Source organism: Capronia epimyces (genome assembly GCF_000585565.1).
Source record: "Capronia epimyces CBS 606.96 chromosome Unknown aczIQ-supercont1.6, whole genome shotgun sequence".
Lineage (NCBI taxonomy): Eukaryota > Fungi > Ascomycota > Eurotiomycetes > Chaetothyriales > Herpotrichiellaceae > Capronia > Capronia epimyces.
Window position 1 is genome coordinate 786,621 of NW_006912909.1, and position 15,062 is coordinate 801,682.

General features: G+C 53.6%; 4 protein-coding genes across 4 annotated transcripts; 3 read left to right on the forward strand and 1 right to left on the reverse strand.

Moving 5' to 3' along the window:
* Nucleotides 1-786: 786 nt before the first annotated feature.
* A1O3_07159 (uncharacterized protein) lies at nt 787-2,925 on the forward strand (the record flags this gene model as incomplete). Its single annotated transcript, XM_007737270.1, has 1 exon — nt 787-2,925. One exon carries the CDS (start codon nt 787-789, stop codon nt 2,923-2,925), a length of 2,139 nt encoding a protein of 712 aa, XP_007735460.1.
* Nucleotides 2,926-4,557: 1,632 nt separating this feature from the next.
* Nucleotides 4,558-5,549, forward strand: A1O3_07160 (uncharacterized protein; the record flags this gene model as incomplete). Its single annotated transcript, XM_007737271.1, has 2 exons — nt 4,558-5,081; nt 5,171-5,549. 2 exons carry the CDS (start codon nt 4,558-4,560, stop codon nt 5,547-5,549), a joined length of 903 nt encoding a protein of 300 aa, XP_007735461.1.
* Nucleotides 5,550-8,420: 2,871 nt separating this feature from the next.
* Nucleotides 8,421-10,822, reverse strand: A1O3_07161 (uncharacterized protein; the record flags this gene model as incomplete). The annotated part of the gene is made up of 5 exons (XM_007737272.1): nt 8,421-9,331; nt 9,443-9,623; nt 9,768-10,103; nt 10,222-10,482; nt 10,607-10,822. 5 exons carry the CDS (start codon nt 10,820-10,822, stop codon nt 8,421-8,423), a joined length of 1,905 nt encoding a protein of 634 aa, XP_007735462.1.
* Nucleotides 10,823-12,408: 1,586 nt separating this feature from the next.
* Nucleotides 12,409-14,100, forward strand: A1O3_07162 (uncharacterized protein; the record flags this gene model as incomplete). Its single annotated transcript, XM_007737273.1, has 3 exons — nt 12,409-12,565; nt 12,622-13,385; nt 13,438-14,100. 3 exons carry the CDS (start codon nt 12,409-12,411, stop codon nt 14,098-14,100), a joined length of 1,584 nt encoding a protein of 527 aa, XP_007735463.1.
* Between the last annotated feature and the right edge of the window lie 962 nt (nt 14,101-15,062).

Here is a 15,062-nt window from a genome sequence, read left to right on the forward strand (position 1 = left end):
TGGCACGTGAGGAGACATGCCACTACGCGCAGGAGTTCCCATGGCTCGACTCTAGGCTGCTTGGACGGCCAGTGGTAGTCCGACCAGGCACATCTCACACTGATGCTGTGCTGATCAGTCCAGAAGAACGTCCAACTGCGGTTCAATGGGGTTTCTGTCAGCCAGCAAGGGGAACAGTACGATACACTTGGTGCGATGTATGAATAGAAGGGGGAACAAATGGCACATGTAGAGATCAGAGAACAGGGCTGTGCAGATTAACCTGATGTCCAATGGAAGCTACATTGAGATGGAAAAGAGCTCCCTTGACACTGTAGACATGACACGCGTAGTAGTAGTAGCTGGCATTGTTAGTAGCTGGCATTGTATGTACCTGCCGTCCGTGTCCCTTGCATGACAGACTCTTGGCGTGGAGGGCGCGAACTCGAAGTTGCCGATCCACTTCTTCACGCGCGAATTCAAGCGAGGTCGAGGTCGAGGTCGCCGATCAACTTCCGCTCACCACTGCACCAACTCACAACAAATTCACAGCTGCGCACCCGAATTCACTGGGCAATCGTGAACCAGGTGACTGCGCCTTCACTTTTCCGCGCGTATCTTCGCGTCGCCGTTAATAAAGCTAGCTCCTAACACCTTCTGAATGGCCGCGCGCGTGTCTACAGCTAAAAACTTTGTTCTCTAAAACATCGTACCCCGTTAGACACATCCGTGCGATCCTCTACGAACTACTCCGTACACTACGTACCTGCCGTCTGTCCACTCACGGTCCCGTTCCCGCTTGTCGCGATGAGCAGCGGCCCTGAGACGCCCGACGTTCCTGATGGATCGGACCATCGTGGTGACGGTGATGATCAACTCGAAAGCGAGGCCGACGATGAAGCGGGCAATGACACCACGATGCACGACGACGAGACAGGCAATGACACCACCATGCATGACCATGACGATGAAGGCGGCAACGACACTACGACACAAGATGACGAACAGGGTGGAACGGAGCAGACGTTGCAGAATGGCAAACCCTACGCGGTAGCCGAAGAGGATACCAACTACAGTGTCTTCTCCAATCCCCCAGACCTCGCGCAAATGCGCCAGCGGTTTTTCAACTTGGAAGAGCCCATCGAGCTTGCGGTGGCCGACTTTGAAGCCTACTTTCCCTTTATTGACAACATCTGGCGCAAACTGAGGGCCACGGATGCGCAGCCAGAGAACAATGTGAAGACGGAATACTATGCGTGTCGACTGCGACGCGGCGCTAATCAAAAACCTCATGTGCCACGACCCACCCCCGAGGGCAAACAGTCGCGCAAGAAGAGAGCTCGCGATGACAAGACGTGTGGCATGACCATGAAGGTGGTGTACAATGCCGGACCGGTCGACAGCTGCACCGTTTCCCGAGCCGTCGACAAGCTCCAGAAACACTCGCACGATCTGGACTACATTGACTCGACCAAACGCAACTCCGGCATCATGGACACGGCGCGGCAAGAAGCCACCAAAGGCTTTTTGCCCGCCTCGATCTTCTGGAAGATGTGGGAGGAGCCCGACAAGATGGTCGCGGCCGGCGGCAAGTTTATGAAGGTGTCCGACGTCCGCAATGTCCAGTACGCCTGGAGGCAGGGGAATCAGCAGACTGTGTTGAAGGCCCATCGAGGCTTCAATCAGACCCGTGTGCCTCGCCACCGCCCGCCGACACCGCCCCAGCCGTTTCCTCCCCCACCGCAGGCCGGACTCTTTGGTCGACTAGAACCGGTCAAACAGCCTGTGTTGACTCCTGACCGAGCACCGGTGCCCGTGGATACGCTCCAATACCCCCAACATGCAAGGGCCTTTCTCGAGCCGTACCTGCCGGATCCCAAACTCGCCGCGGTTCGTAGCCGGCCCCATGTCACGCTGACTTGGGCAAGCAGCCTGGACGGCCGCATCACCCAAGTGCCCGGGGTTCAGGTCGGCATTTCTGGCCCGGAAACCAAAGCCATGACGCACTATCTACGAAGTCGGCACGAGGCTGTCGTGATCGGGGTCACCACGGCGATCGCGGATGACCCGGCCCTGAATTGTCGCCTGGCCAATCCCGTGGGATACGGTGGCCTGCCGGTCGAACAGCAGCCTCGGCCCATCATCATCGATCCGCATGCGCGGCTGCATATCCGCCCCGAAATGAAGCTTCTCCGAACCGCGGCAGAGGGTCGTGGGAAAGCCCCGTGGGTGGTGGTAGCTCCTGGCGCCATGCTGCATCCTCTGGCGGTCAGCACCCTCAAAGCTCACGGTGGCGAGTACTTGATGATCAACGACTACCATCCTCAAGCTGGGGGGCTCAATTGGGGGGGCATCTTCAACGTGCTCTTCCGAGAAGGGATCAAGAGCATCATGGTAGAAGGAGGCGGCATCGTGCTCTCGGAACTACTCAAGTTGCGCCACGCGTATCTGCTCGACTCGGTTGTCATGACCATCGCGCCCACGTTCTTCGGCAAGGCTGGGGTCCCTGTCTCTCCCGACCCGACCTTCGACGCCGGCGGCCGACCTATTGCCACGAGACTGAAGAATGTGCGGTGGCAGCCTATGGGGGATTCTGATGTGGTCATGTGCGGCCATCTGACGTTTGACCGACCTGCCAACGGTATCTTGCCCGGCATTGAGGAATTTTCTCGCACGGCAACGGGGACACCGACTCAGCAGCAATCACAGTCGCAGCCATCGCCAGTGCCAATGCCACCCGTCCCAGGACAACAACCACCCAGCCAGCAGCTGCGCCCGCGCCCGACCCAGCAATCGCCACCCGTCGCAGCGAAATCAGCCTCTCCGTCGCAGCCACTGACCCAACATCGACCCTCGGCACCTCCAGCACCCTCGACGGCCTCGGCGCCGTCCAGTACCGAACCCCCCACCGTCCCTCAAGGTCAAGCAGGCCCGGGGCTAAGCTGACCCTTGGAGGCAACTGGGCAAAGACTGCTGGCCAAAAAGCGAAATGTACCACAAATTGCAGGACCCACAGAGCTTGGACGACGGGGAGGTTGACCACATCATGGCTTTACCGGAGTTCTTCTAGCCGCCTTGGAGGCTTCTCATAATTCTACGAGCTCACGATTATGACAATAGAAGAAACAAGGGGGGACTTGAAGCTGAGGCCAAGTGGGCGGGTCTTGCTCACGATCTGTAACTCTTGGAAGCCAGGCAAGACGGGAGATTTGACGAACGAGACTTCATTTGCCCTGGAGAGCATCAATCACATGTGACGAGTATAGATTAGCATGACTTGATAGAGAAGCATCATGGAGACAAGCAGATGCAACTCTTTAGGTACGCAAGGTTTGATTCTTCTAGTTTGCCGGGAATTCTTGCGTCCTGCAGTGTTTTGTTCTGTTCATTGAGTTTTTTCCAGATTACTCGGTACGTGTGTATGCGTAGTCCGTAGCCTAACAGGGGGGTAAGGCTAAGGGGTCCCTATAGGTAGACGTACGTAGGAACTACGGTGACTCTAATGAGCGAGGCTATATAGGTATATAGGCTTGGCGGGCTAGGAGGGTCTTGGTAGTCACGTACCTAGTAGTAGTGACTGCAGGTTGATTACCTACATACATACATGTCTATACTACACGTGAAGTTAAGTTTAAGTGATCACGATGGGATACCAAACAAAACACTGTGAAGTAGGTGCTAGTTTGGGTAGGTATATTAATATCGTTCTTCAGAGCAGTCATGACAAACATACCTTACACATACGCGTACCCCCAAACAATAGCAACTCCTTCTTCCTTTCTCCTTCTTCCTGCGACAAGACAGGACAGGACAGAACAGAACAACGGGTAATACACCACACCGCACCGCACCCAGTTCCAGGACATCCTTGGACCTGAAAGCCTGACAACCTGACAACAGCACCAACCTCTGGCAAGTCTAGGGCCTGCAGCAGCACCAACTTCTGGCAAGTCTAGGGTTAACAACAGCACCAACTTCTAACCCTAACCCTGGCAAGTCTGGGGTCAGCAGCAGCACCAACCTGTGGCAAGTCCAGGGCCAGCAAGAGGTTGAAGTGGAATCTGACCTACAATACCAATACTAAACACCTCGTTCGCGTTCACGTCGCAGGCGTCTTGCCTTGTTGGTCTACCTGGCCGATCGCTGCTGTACTCCGTAAGTAAGTTGTCTGAACTGCGACGGCGTGCGTCTGGGGAATACTAATTGCGTGGGAGGCCAAAGATAAAGACGCCACAGGCACTGCACTGCTGCCTCGTTGAAGTCCTCGCAATTTACTTCACTGATCATAACGCCGTTGGTACCTCACCCAAGTCTATCCTACTTCACTGATCACAACCTCCCAAGTCCTGGCATTCTGCTTCACTTATCACAACGCCGTGCTCGATGGAAGAACAACCTGCCGCCGAGCAGTCTCTGCTTCGGGCCCTACCTTTAGCCATGCCCACGCTCACACCCACGGTTACATCCTCACTCACGCCCTCGGCACCCTTAGGCTCGCACTCATCTAGGCTCACACCCACACCCACACCCACCACGCCCTCATCCAGGCTTCTAGACTTGCCTTTGGAGACCCGCAATATGATCCTACAAGACTTGCTCATCTGCACACCCTTTGTCGACCTTTTTCCTAGAACGAGAAATCTATATCCTGAGATCCTCCGGTGCAACAAACAATTGTACGCCGAGGGCCTGGATGTACTCTATGGCCAGAATTACTTCTGGATCAAGATTGGTCACAGAATACCACATCTATTCACCACCCCCGCCTCCGTGTATTCCACAGATTACCGCAACCAGATTATCGATGATTTCGATGTCATAATACCACGGTACAAGCTAATTCGGAACTACGAAATCTACGTCGAGATAAAGGATGGATCGAACTGGGAACGTGGGCAGGTGCGGTCGCTCGTTCGAAAAATGGCTACTACGCTCTCCGACGTCACCTACCTCAAACATCTCCGCATCACCTTGGGTGGCCACGAGGACTACTACTCTGAGCCACTCAACAAAGAGATTTATGCACTTTCCGATACTCTGGAGCCGTTCACCCTACTGCGACGCGTGCACCGTGTGGACATGAATGGCGGTGTCCAACCCCCGTATGCAAAGTATCTCAAGATACGATGCAAGGAACATCTCCTGTCGATGACCTCCCCAAGATGTATAAGGCGCTGGACGAACTGTTTAGGCCCTTCAGCCGTTACGGGTTTTGGGATAAACTACAAGATGCATACAAGGCGATGGACTGCCACGAGGTCGACCAGTTCAAGAAAATTCGCGCCGATTTGGTACAGTCCTTACTTGAGGACTCTAAGCACAAATGGAAACATCTGAAGTACCTAATGGAACATCTGAAGCACAAATCGGAACATCTGTTCGACCACGACGCCGAGCAGGATGAGCAAGCAGGATGGATTGAGCATTTGAGCAAACAGGATGGATTGAGCCGGATGAGCAACCAGGATGAGTTATTGAGCAGTATGAGCAACCAGGAAGGGTTATTGAGCAGGACGAGCAACCAGGATGGTTATTGGGCAGGGCTGGGCAGTTGGGAAGGGAAAACTTAGGCGAGGCTAGCCAGCAATTTTGAGGGAAGGTTCTGGGATAGGGTCAGGGTCAAGGTCAGACTCAGGGTCAGACTCAGCATGGCGCCATGATGCCTAGGTTTTGGGTTGCTCGTTGTTAAGTGTCGATTGTTGATTTCTTTTCCTTTTCCCATCGATGGACAGTTTCCTTGCCAGGGTGATGACTGCTGGTATCATGATGCTTGAGGCTAGGGAGGCGTATCATGAATGGTTGGAGCTAGGGAGGCGTATCATGAATGTTTAGAGCTAGGAAGGCGTATCATGAATGTTTAGAGCTAGCGAGGCAACAGCAGAATAAATGACCGTCTTTCTTCCAAACCAATGAAGAGATTTCAATTTCCGGAAGCACAGCTTCACTGGCATCTTCTTCCGTGTCTCCTGGAGATCAGTGGTCCTTGTCAGAGCGAGCTGATACTGTATTTTGTATTTTGTATTTTGTATTTTGTATTTATGTAGGTTATTAAGTAGGTAAGCAAAGTCCGATGCCGATGTCGATGCCGATGCCTCCTGTACAGTGTACACACAGCCATCCAAGTTCAGCCATCATCCGGCAAATTGTAGCGTCGCGGCAATGCCTGGTCAGACAGCCGCAAAAACTAAGTATCTGAATCAACGGTTCCGCTCGTACTAAGTTGAAGTCCAAGTACAAGTACAAGATGCCAATATCTACGTAAAAGTAGATGACTCAATACTGAGTACTGAGTAGAGTATCGTAGACTCGTGCATGAGCGTACGGCCTATTGGAGGTAGAGACATATTATTCAGCATTCATCATTCAGCATTCATTATTCAGCATTCAGCATTCAGCATTCAGCATTCAGACGAAGAAGGTATTCTTCGTTGTTCAGTCTACAGACACCATTCTCACCTTCAAGGGTGGGGACGGAAACAGAAATCTATCCAGTCCATCATTCAGAGGGTGGAAGGTAGGTATTGTTGATTATTCGTTATTGGTTGTTTAGTCCAGCTACCGGCAAACAGTAAACCGCAAAACGCAACCCGTCAACACTAAGCAGTAAGTAGTAAGGAGCAAACACCAAAAGCAGCACACTAAGTAGCAAACACCAAGCAGCAACGACACCAAGCAGCAACAGCACCAAGCAGCAAAACAGCAAAAGCACCAAACCGCAGGCACCAAGCACCAAGCACTCAACCGTAAACACCAAAAACCAAAAACACCAAAAACTATCCCCACCTTCAAGGGCGGGAATAGAAACCTTCCATCCTCTTTTTACCAAGGAGGTCAAATCTTTCAACTGACAGAGGTTTTTTTTTTTTTTTTTTTTTTTTTTTGGTGTTTTTGGTATAGGATACTGTACCTGCCTGGGTAGGCAGCCCAGTCCCTCATCCACCTTCCCTTTTCTTCTTTTTTGGTGGGAATGGCAGGTCAGGATTCAGCTCGGCCATCCGTACCACTAGACCATCTGGGAGATGGTCATGTGAGACTTGCAGGCTGGGCTGAATCCTGGTAGGAATTTGGGGAGTTGAATATATAGGGTCGAAATCTGCGGTGAAGTTGGCGAGGTGAGGTGAGGTGAGGTGAGGTGAAGTGAAATGAAGTTGGGGAGAATGGCTGGTTCCTCATTGGTCAGCCTTGTCACTTACGCACTTACACCGTATACATGACATGTACATACAGAGACTGGTCACCTACACCGTATATATATATACAGACACCCATACATATAGGTACATGTAGAGATTGGACATCAACACCGCGTACACGTATATACAAATTGGTCACTTACACCATATATACATATGCAGAGATTGTCACTAACACACATACATACATGTATATACACATACAAAGACTACAGGTGGTCAATCATTGGATAATGAACACAAGACGCAAGACGCTGTCCCAAAATCATCTCGACAGCTCACAAGTTGTTCTTCTGATATGGGAGTGGTGCCTGAAAATGAGTTGACTGCATGTGCATGGCCAGTGCTAGTGCGAGAGTGCGAGTGCATCACACGGATATCTGAACTACCATCACATGGCTGTCTGTATCTAAATTACCATCACGCCGCCATCTATATCTGAATTCCCTGCTTCAGAAGTACGAATCGTACGGAACAGGACGAGAGACGGGCAGAACTTCATCACATCCCGAAAGACTATCCTATCCGTACTATGGACATAAGCACAAGCAGGGGGGATTCCTTTTCCTTTCCCTTCCACTTGCTTATCCCTTTGCTCATCTAATATAGATATAGCCTCTTCCTCTTCCCCCTCTATTCCCCTTCCCCCTCCAACAAGGCCAAACCGAATCAAATGCAGGATGCCTTAATTTCATTTCATTTATCGCAGCTCCAGCAGACCGGACCGCGCGATTTCCCTGTTCCTAGTCTACACACACCTGCACCTGGGTCTTCGGATGAGAAAGCCATGAGCTGAGTCTGGATGAACTACGAAGAGGGAGAGGGATCAGCGTCCGGCTAGATAAGAATAAAGTATCGAAATTGAATGCAAACCCTAACCCTGTCCAAGAGCCATGCTGGAACTCTACCCTCCCCTCTATCAAAGGTTGAAATGTTCCAAGCTAGAACTTTCCCCTCCCCTCTATCAAAGGTTGAAATGTTCCAAGCTAGAACTTTCCCCTCCCCTCCCCTCCCCTCCCCGTCGATTTGTCAAAGGTTGAAATGTCAAGTTCGCTATCAAAGGGGTATGGAGGAGTCCAGACTATATAGTATGTATGCCTATACAGCCTTCTGGTTAAAAGGCAAGGCTGGGAATGCCTAAGTCTGACACCCTCCCCGTCATTTAAGCAAGCTCAAGCTCAAGCTCAAGCTCACTAGTTATTTAGTTCTTCAAGCTCAAGCTCTAGCTCACTAGTTACTTGATTCTTCCTAGCGATTGCAAATTCCCTTCTGCGGCTTGCTCTCTTCCGTGGCTGTAATCTTTTCGGTCCTGACGGCGCCAGTATGACTACCACTGCCACTACCAGCTGTACCAACCCCACCATCAGTATTGGCATCACGACCGCCACAATCAGCATTGCGGTCACCACCACCACCACCACCACCACCACCTGTAGCAACCCCACCATCAGTATTACCATCACCGCCAGCAGAATTGCCATCACCACCACCTGTACCAACCCCATCACCACCACCACCCCCCTCCTCCCTCAGCACGCTCCTCCACTCCAAAGAAGCAACACCGAGGACGGCCAGACAGGCCAAGACCAAGCCGATTTCGAAGACGGACCGCAGGGCATCATTGTAGGCACTAAGAACAGTCGGCAGCAGGTTGGTCGGCACCGAGTCAAGCAGGGAAGTGGCGCCAGCGGAAGAGATCAGATCGACTCCTCGGCCGAGGCCCGGGATGGCGGCCAGACGGTGCAAAAGCTGGGTGTCCAGCACGTTCTGGGCCACGGAGACGAAGACGGCCGCGCCCAGCAGCTGGCCGAAGAACATCAAGGCCAGGCCCATAGGCACGTCCCGCTTGGGCAGCACGGTCTGGACGGCCAGGTTGGGGGTTTGGAAACACAGGCCCATGCCGAAACCGTACAGGACCTGGAATCCGATCCATTTGCCCTCGGCCGTGTCGACCTGCAGCGTGGTGAGGAGCCCGGCCCCGACGGCCATGATGCATGCTCCGGCGATACCCAAGGGCGTGTAGTATCCGATCTTCTGGTTCAGAAAGCCGCCGCCAATCGACGCCGCCACCATCGCCAGCATCAACGGCAGGAGTCGGAGGCCCGAGTCGATGGCGCTCACTCCTTTGATGGATTGAAACCAGATCGGGAGGAAGTATACTGTTTGTTCGACCAGGGTTGGTTTGTCAGTCTTCTGATGCTCAACAATAGCACTGCACCACACTACACTGCACTGCACTGCACTACTCATCATTCGGGGTCCTTTCTTACCGAATATGTATTGTGACGAGCCCACACACACGATCGTCCAGAGACCCGCGGCCACGCTGCGTTGCTTGAGAAGCCGTGGGGGAATCGTGGCTGTCTTCGGAAGCAAGATTTGCGCCGCGACGAACGCCACCAGTAGAACCCCCATGACCGTCAACAAGGTGATGATGCGCCCGCTGCTCCACTGCTGACTGTCAGTATAATGGTGTACCACCACAAGAGACCACCACAAGAGACCACCACAAGAGACCACCACAAAAGACCACCACAAAAGACCACCACAATATTTATATGTATGTCATGTAGCAGGCATAGACAGCTCACTCACCGCGTATTTCTGGCCACCCCACTGAAGTGCCAACAGCAGACAAACCACTCCTGGTATCAGGAGGGCAGTGCCGGGAGCGTCAAGTTGTGCCAGTTTCTGCGTCCAGCGTAGCTTGGTCGTGTCTCGATCGGGCACCTTGAGGAGGAAGAAGACGGCGACCATGGCCACGCCACCGAACGGCAGGTTGATGTAGAAGCACCATCTCCACGTCACGTTGGAGGTGAAGCCGCCGCCCATCAGGGGTCCTGCCACCGTAGCAATACCCATAACCGCGCCCATGAGACCTTGGATTCTGGGCCGCTTAGCTAGCGGAACGGTGTGGACAATAGATACAATCTAGGAGCAAATCAGCCGTCAGTAGGAAGCTGATATACTGTGCAAAAAAGTGTTGAACAGGTTCCCTTCCCCTATTGACAGAAGGGTAGCGACGGAGGGACGTAGAGTCAAATCTTACCGTGCCCGCGAAGATGCCGGCCGCGCCAACTCCGGAGATTGCCCTTCCCACGATAAAGACGGCCGAGCTGGACGCGGCTCCGCAGATGGCAGAGGCAACCTCGAAGATCAGAATGCTCGTGATCAGGACAAGCTTGACCGAGTAAAAGGTGTAGAATTTTCCAAACAGGAGCTGGAACGCGCAGCACGTCAACAAATACACGCTGCCGTACCAGCCGACGTCGGGGAGCGAGTTGAATTCGTCGGTGATGCGAGGTATGGCCTGGGAGATCAAAGTCAGTAGATGGTCTCGATCTTCTCGCAGTGAACGGCGAACGTTAGATTCGGGTTGTGTCGAGTGAACTAGGGCTAGCTCTGACGACCTGGGGTGGACTTTGCACTCGTACCGTCGAGATGATGGTTCGGTCCACTGCGACCAGGAACATGCTCAGAAAGACGGCGACTAGCAGCAGGACCATCTGCAGTGTCGACGGCTTCTGATCGGTACTATTCGGTTTGCTCTGATCCGGTGTGATTGGCCCATGTTGAGATGTTCCGTCGGCCTTGCCTTTTTCCAAATCTGCTGAGTCTCCCGCAGCCGAGCTGGGTCTCGTAGTAGTCATTGGCATTGGCATTGGCGATTGGGGACGTCGTGGTTGTGGTCGTGGAGGAATGTTGGTCGGCCTCGCTAGAGAACCTGTCTGGATGTTTCTCTTCTCGGCTTCACTGAGAGGGAGGACTTGTCTGTGGCTGGTAGTGGTGGAGGAGAAGGTCGTTGCTCAGCCTGACTGGCGAGAACCTGTCTGCTGGAGGTGGTAACAATTAAATGACAGGCATTGATTTACCTAACAATGTAGCCAGTTCAAGGAACTCTCGAGTGGGATGGAAGTGACTGTTAGAGATTCGAGGTCGAGGAGAACATTGGATTCTTAAAGGGCAAGACACAGAGGGAGCAAGGAACTTCCGGCAATAACAGCTACCGTTGTTTGTTTGCTGGGCTCCAGCAAAGTCCGTGATAGGGGATGGAAACCCCATCCAGGCTGATGGTCACACTCCCATCTTGCTGTGCTGCGGAACTTACGGAGGTTACGGCTCACAGAGGTTGCTGTTGAGTATTGTCCATTGTCCTCCTCGTGTGCGTGATAAACCTTGTTGGCATGTCGGATATTGTCATTGAGTCGGTCGGCCTGATTAAAAAATTATAATGCATCTACACTGCCGCCGCCGCCCTGGTAGAAGGAGACTGTCGGTTTTGTGCTTCTTACCTGATGAGCCAGAGTTCAGATGAGGATGGGAGTCATTGGCGTAGCGGTAGTTACATGGCCAGGGTAGAGACATAGGATCGATGGTGGGGTTCACAACGCTCCCCCAGCAGAGAAGGACAATCGATAGGCGAAGGCAGCAACGCTTTGCCAGCGTGATGGTGATGGTGATGTTGACTCCAGCAGTGGTGGTGGTGGTGGTGGTGGTACACGGTCTTTAGGAGGTCTAACCCCAACCCTAACCCTAAACTGTCACGTGCTATCACGTGTGATTGGTCAGCTCGTCTGACAGACCCTCCACCGATAAATGCCGATAAATGCCGATAAATGCCGACCTGACATTCAGCCTCTCTTCTTCCGTCTTCTCGTCTTCCTCTCGCCGTATCGGCGTCTACATTACTCGATATAATGGCCGAACCCGTTGTACTTGCACAATACTCCGTAAGTCCCTACGCATTGCACTGCACTGCCGCTGTTGGGATGTGGCTAATCGAATGATTCCCTTCCAGTGCGATGCGTGCCATTCGCGTAAGGTCCGGCTACCCCTTGAATAGCACCAGGCATCTCGAGTCGTCGTCATCGTTTGGCTGATGCTGTTACAGAGTTCGTGCTCGCGTGAGGTCCCGCGATGCCGCCGCTGCACGGCCGGAGGGACGGCCTGTAGCTATTCCCGTTTTGGCGTCATTCGTCGTCAGAAGAAGAGGCAGAAGCAGAATGCGGCTAGACTTCCTTCTGGTAGTCGTGAGCCTCCAGCAGACGCTGCACGCGCTGGCCATGGCCATAACGACTCGAGACAACCCTCACGAGGCATCGAAGGCATCGACCGGGATGGCTCCCAAAGCGCTGAGCGCGTCCAAGCTATCGAAGGCATTGCACCCGCTGGCTCCCAGCCACCTGTGCAAGGCATTGAACATAGTGGCACAACCCACGAGCGACTACAGCGGCTGATGGGCAAGGACCATCGTTCTCTTCGGGCGCTGGCGTCGTTGCTGGAAGAATACGCCACGGTTTGGCAAGGCTCCTCTCCATTCGACACATTGGCCGACGGGGCAGAGACGGAGTTCTTCCAGTTCGAAGAAGACCAGGTTCGTGTCTGGCTGGATGGTAAGCACTTTTCTGCCTTGTGTCCCGGTGTACTTCGTATTTACACTCTGGTCTAGTGTTTGTCGCCACTCTCCAACAAGAACGGTTGTTGCTCACGTCCGCCCCTGCGGCAGTCCTCGACCATTTGGCCGCATCACAGCCTCATCAAGTGCCCGATCGAGCTTGGCTGGTCATGTTTTACAGCGTTGTGCTGGGCACCCGGCCGGCGGATGAACCGATCAAGGCGAAGCTGAGAAGTAACCTCTGGCTTGCGTTCAATGATGTGAGGCTGCTGCTAGAACCGACCGCCTCGAGTGTCCAGGCCTTGGTCATCTTAGCTTGCCACGTCGAGGAGTTTATGACGCCATCTCTCTGCTGGGCGCTGATCAGCAGAGCTTGTATCATGTTGCAGGCTCTAGGCATTTCTCCCTGGCAGCTCGACCCTCCCACTCGTGAGCGGCGCGCCACGTCTTTCGGGCGCTTGAACGCTTTGGACCAATCGTGGCGGCTTGACTCTCCGACCCTCGAGGGGCGCACCATGCTTTTCTGGCGCTTGAATGTCCTGGACCAGTCGCTGGCGCTCATTCTGGGGAAGCCACCGACTTTCCACCGCGAAATAACGGTTGGAATGACCCCCCCGACGTTGGACAAGCTCTTGCCTTCCCAATCTCAATATCCCTCCAGCGGCGCGCCCGTGTTGTTCAATGCGCACTACACGCACCAGATGCACCTCCTATCACGCGTCATGTCTGACGTCTGGCATTGCCTCCATGGACAGGGCTCTGATGACGTTCACACAGTCATCGAGACCGTCGAGTCATGGCACCGCCAGGCAAGGGAGGTAGCGGAGATTCCCATTACAGCGTGGTGAACAAGGCTGACATCTGGTCCAGGTCCTCGAGGCGGCGGCGCTGGCAGAGAAGCCCCTTCTCGGCGCGAACGGTGTGGATTCTGTTGATCTCGGCCTGCAGATGCTGTGCTTCCACTACTCTTCCCTGGTGGTCTTACTCAAGGTGTCGTCCAGATCGTTGCGGGCGCAGTGTATCGACCCATCGCAGCAAATGCTCCGATTGTTGCCGCGTCTCGGCGACATGGGGCCGAGTCTCAAGGAACCGTACACCTGCATCCTATGGCAGCCTCTGCAATGTCCGCTGACCGCGTTCGGCACTCTCTGGGGCGAAATTGTGACCAAAGGCAAGACCCAGTTAGAGCAGAACAAACAGTTCCTCGCAGATATCGAGCATGTCCCCGCCTTTATGGGCAAGTTGAGCTCGCGGAATCCCCTCGCCGCCAAGTTGGCAAATATCACGGAGCGATTTGTTCAACAGGCTAGGTCAATCCTCTACTCTGAAGGCCAGTGCTCACAGGAGAACGAGGCTCAGCACTCCAACCCGCCAATGGCATTCATGAATGCTATGCCATCGACAAATATGTCGAACGCGTCTCAGGGGCAAGACCTCGACGCGCAGCTAGATGACCTGTTTCCGTGGGCCGACGACCGCTTCTTCGACGCCACTTTCGACTGGTTCGCATGGACTAATCAGGAACTCTCCTAGAGAACTGTGATTGATATCTTGTTATAGGCAGCGGGATTGTCTGGCCACAACAGTTCATCCTCCCCCTAGGCAGCTTCTCCTCGAAATGCAGGCTTAGGGCCCGCCCTATCACGAAGAGTGCCTTTCCAAGAACTCAGGCTCAGGCCCCTGGGAGTTCCTGATAAGGAGCTCGAGCCTCTAGCGCTACTCACTACTAAGCCTATCAAGCTTACCCCCTGGCACCTCCTTAGCCATCCAACTCGAAGTCTCCAAGTCGCGGATGATCTGCAGTTTGCGGTGTCCACCACAGTGTCTTCCAGCTACGATCAACGAAAAGGCCTTGGAGTATTCAGTACTCCGTACTCCCTTTACCAAGTGCTAGAATAGGTTTAATCATGATCCGGGCTACGGTGCAGCAACGCCGGCAGATGTGCAGGATTGGCAGTCACGGGATTTGGCATGTGACCTGTCCGCCAAGGCCAACGTTCTAACCCAAATGGGCGGCGGTCTAGTGTCCGTCACCAAACTTGGAGAGGATTGATGGCCTGCAATTACAAGCGCTTAATGGTGATGGTCGGCGAACAGACACCCTGAACTCTCCTGTAGCCTGGTATCCCGTCTCCCAGACCGACAGGACAAGACAGGACAGGACAGGTGAGAATCAAACGTCCACGCACGTTGACGCGTATGTGCCCGCCTCGTGAGCCCATGGTTCGGACTCATTCCCCGGGCTACTCTTCCATCCCCACCGGCTTACGCACGTCAGGTTGGGGTGACAGGTCATTCGAGGCTAACGCTTATCCTGCGTCGACTGATATGCCGTGGACATTGCAGTTCGCTAAATAGTACATACTAGCGACGAGGGTGGTTGATAAGGACAAGATGGACCTACTGAGGTAACTGGCCCCCTGAAAGATATCGTCAACCCACCATGCTCACAGGTTTATGGTAGGTGTGCAAGAAGGATGCACCGCCTGTCTGGC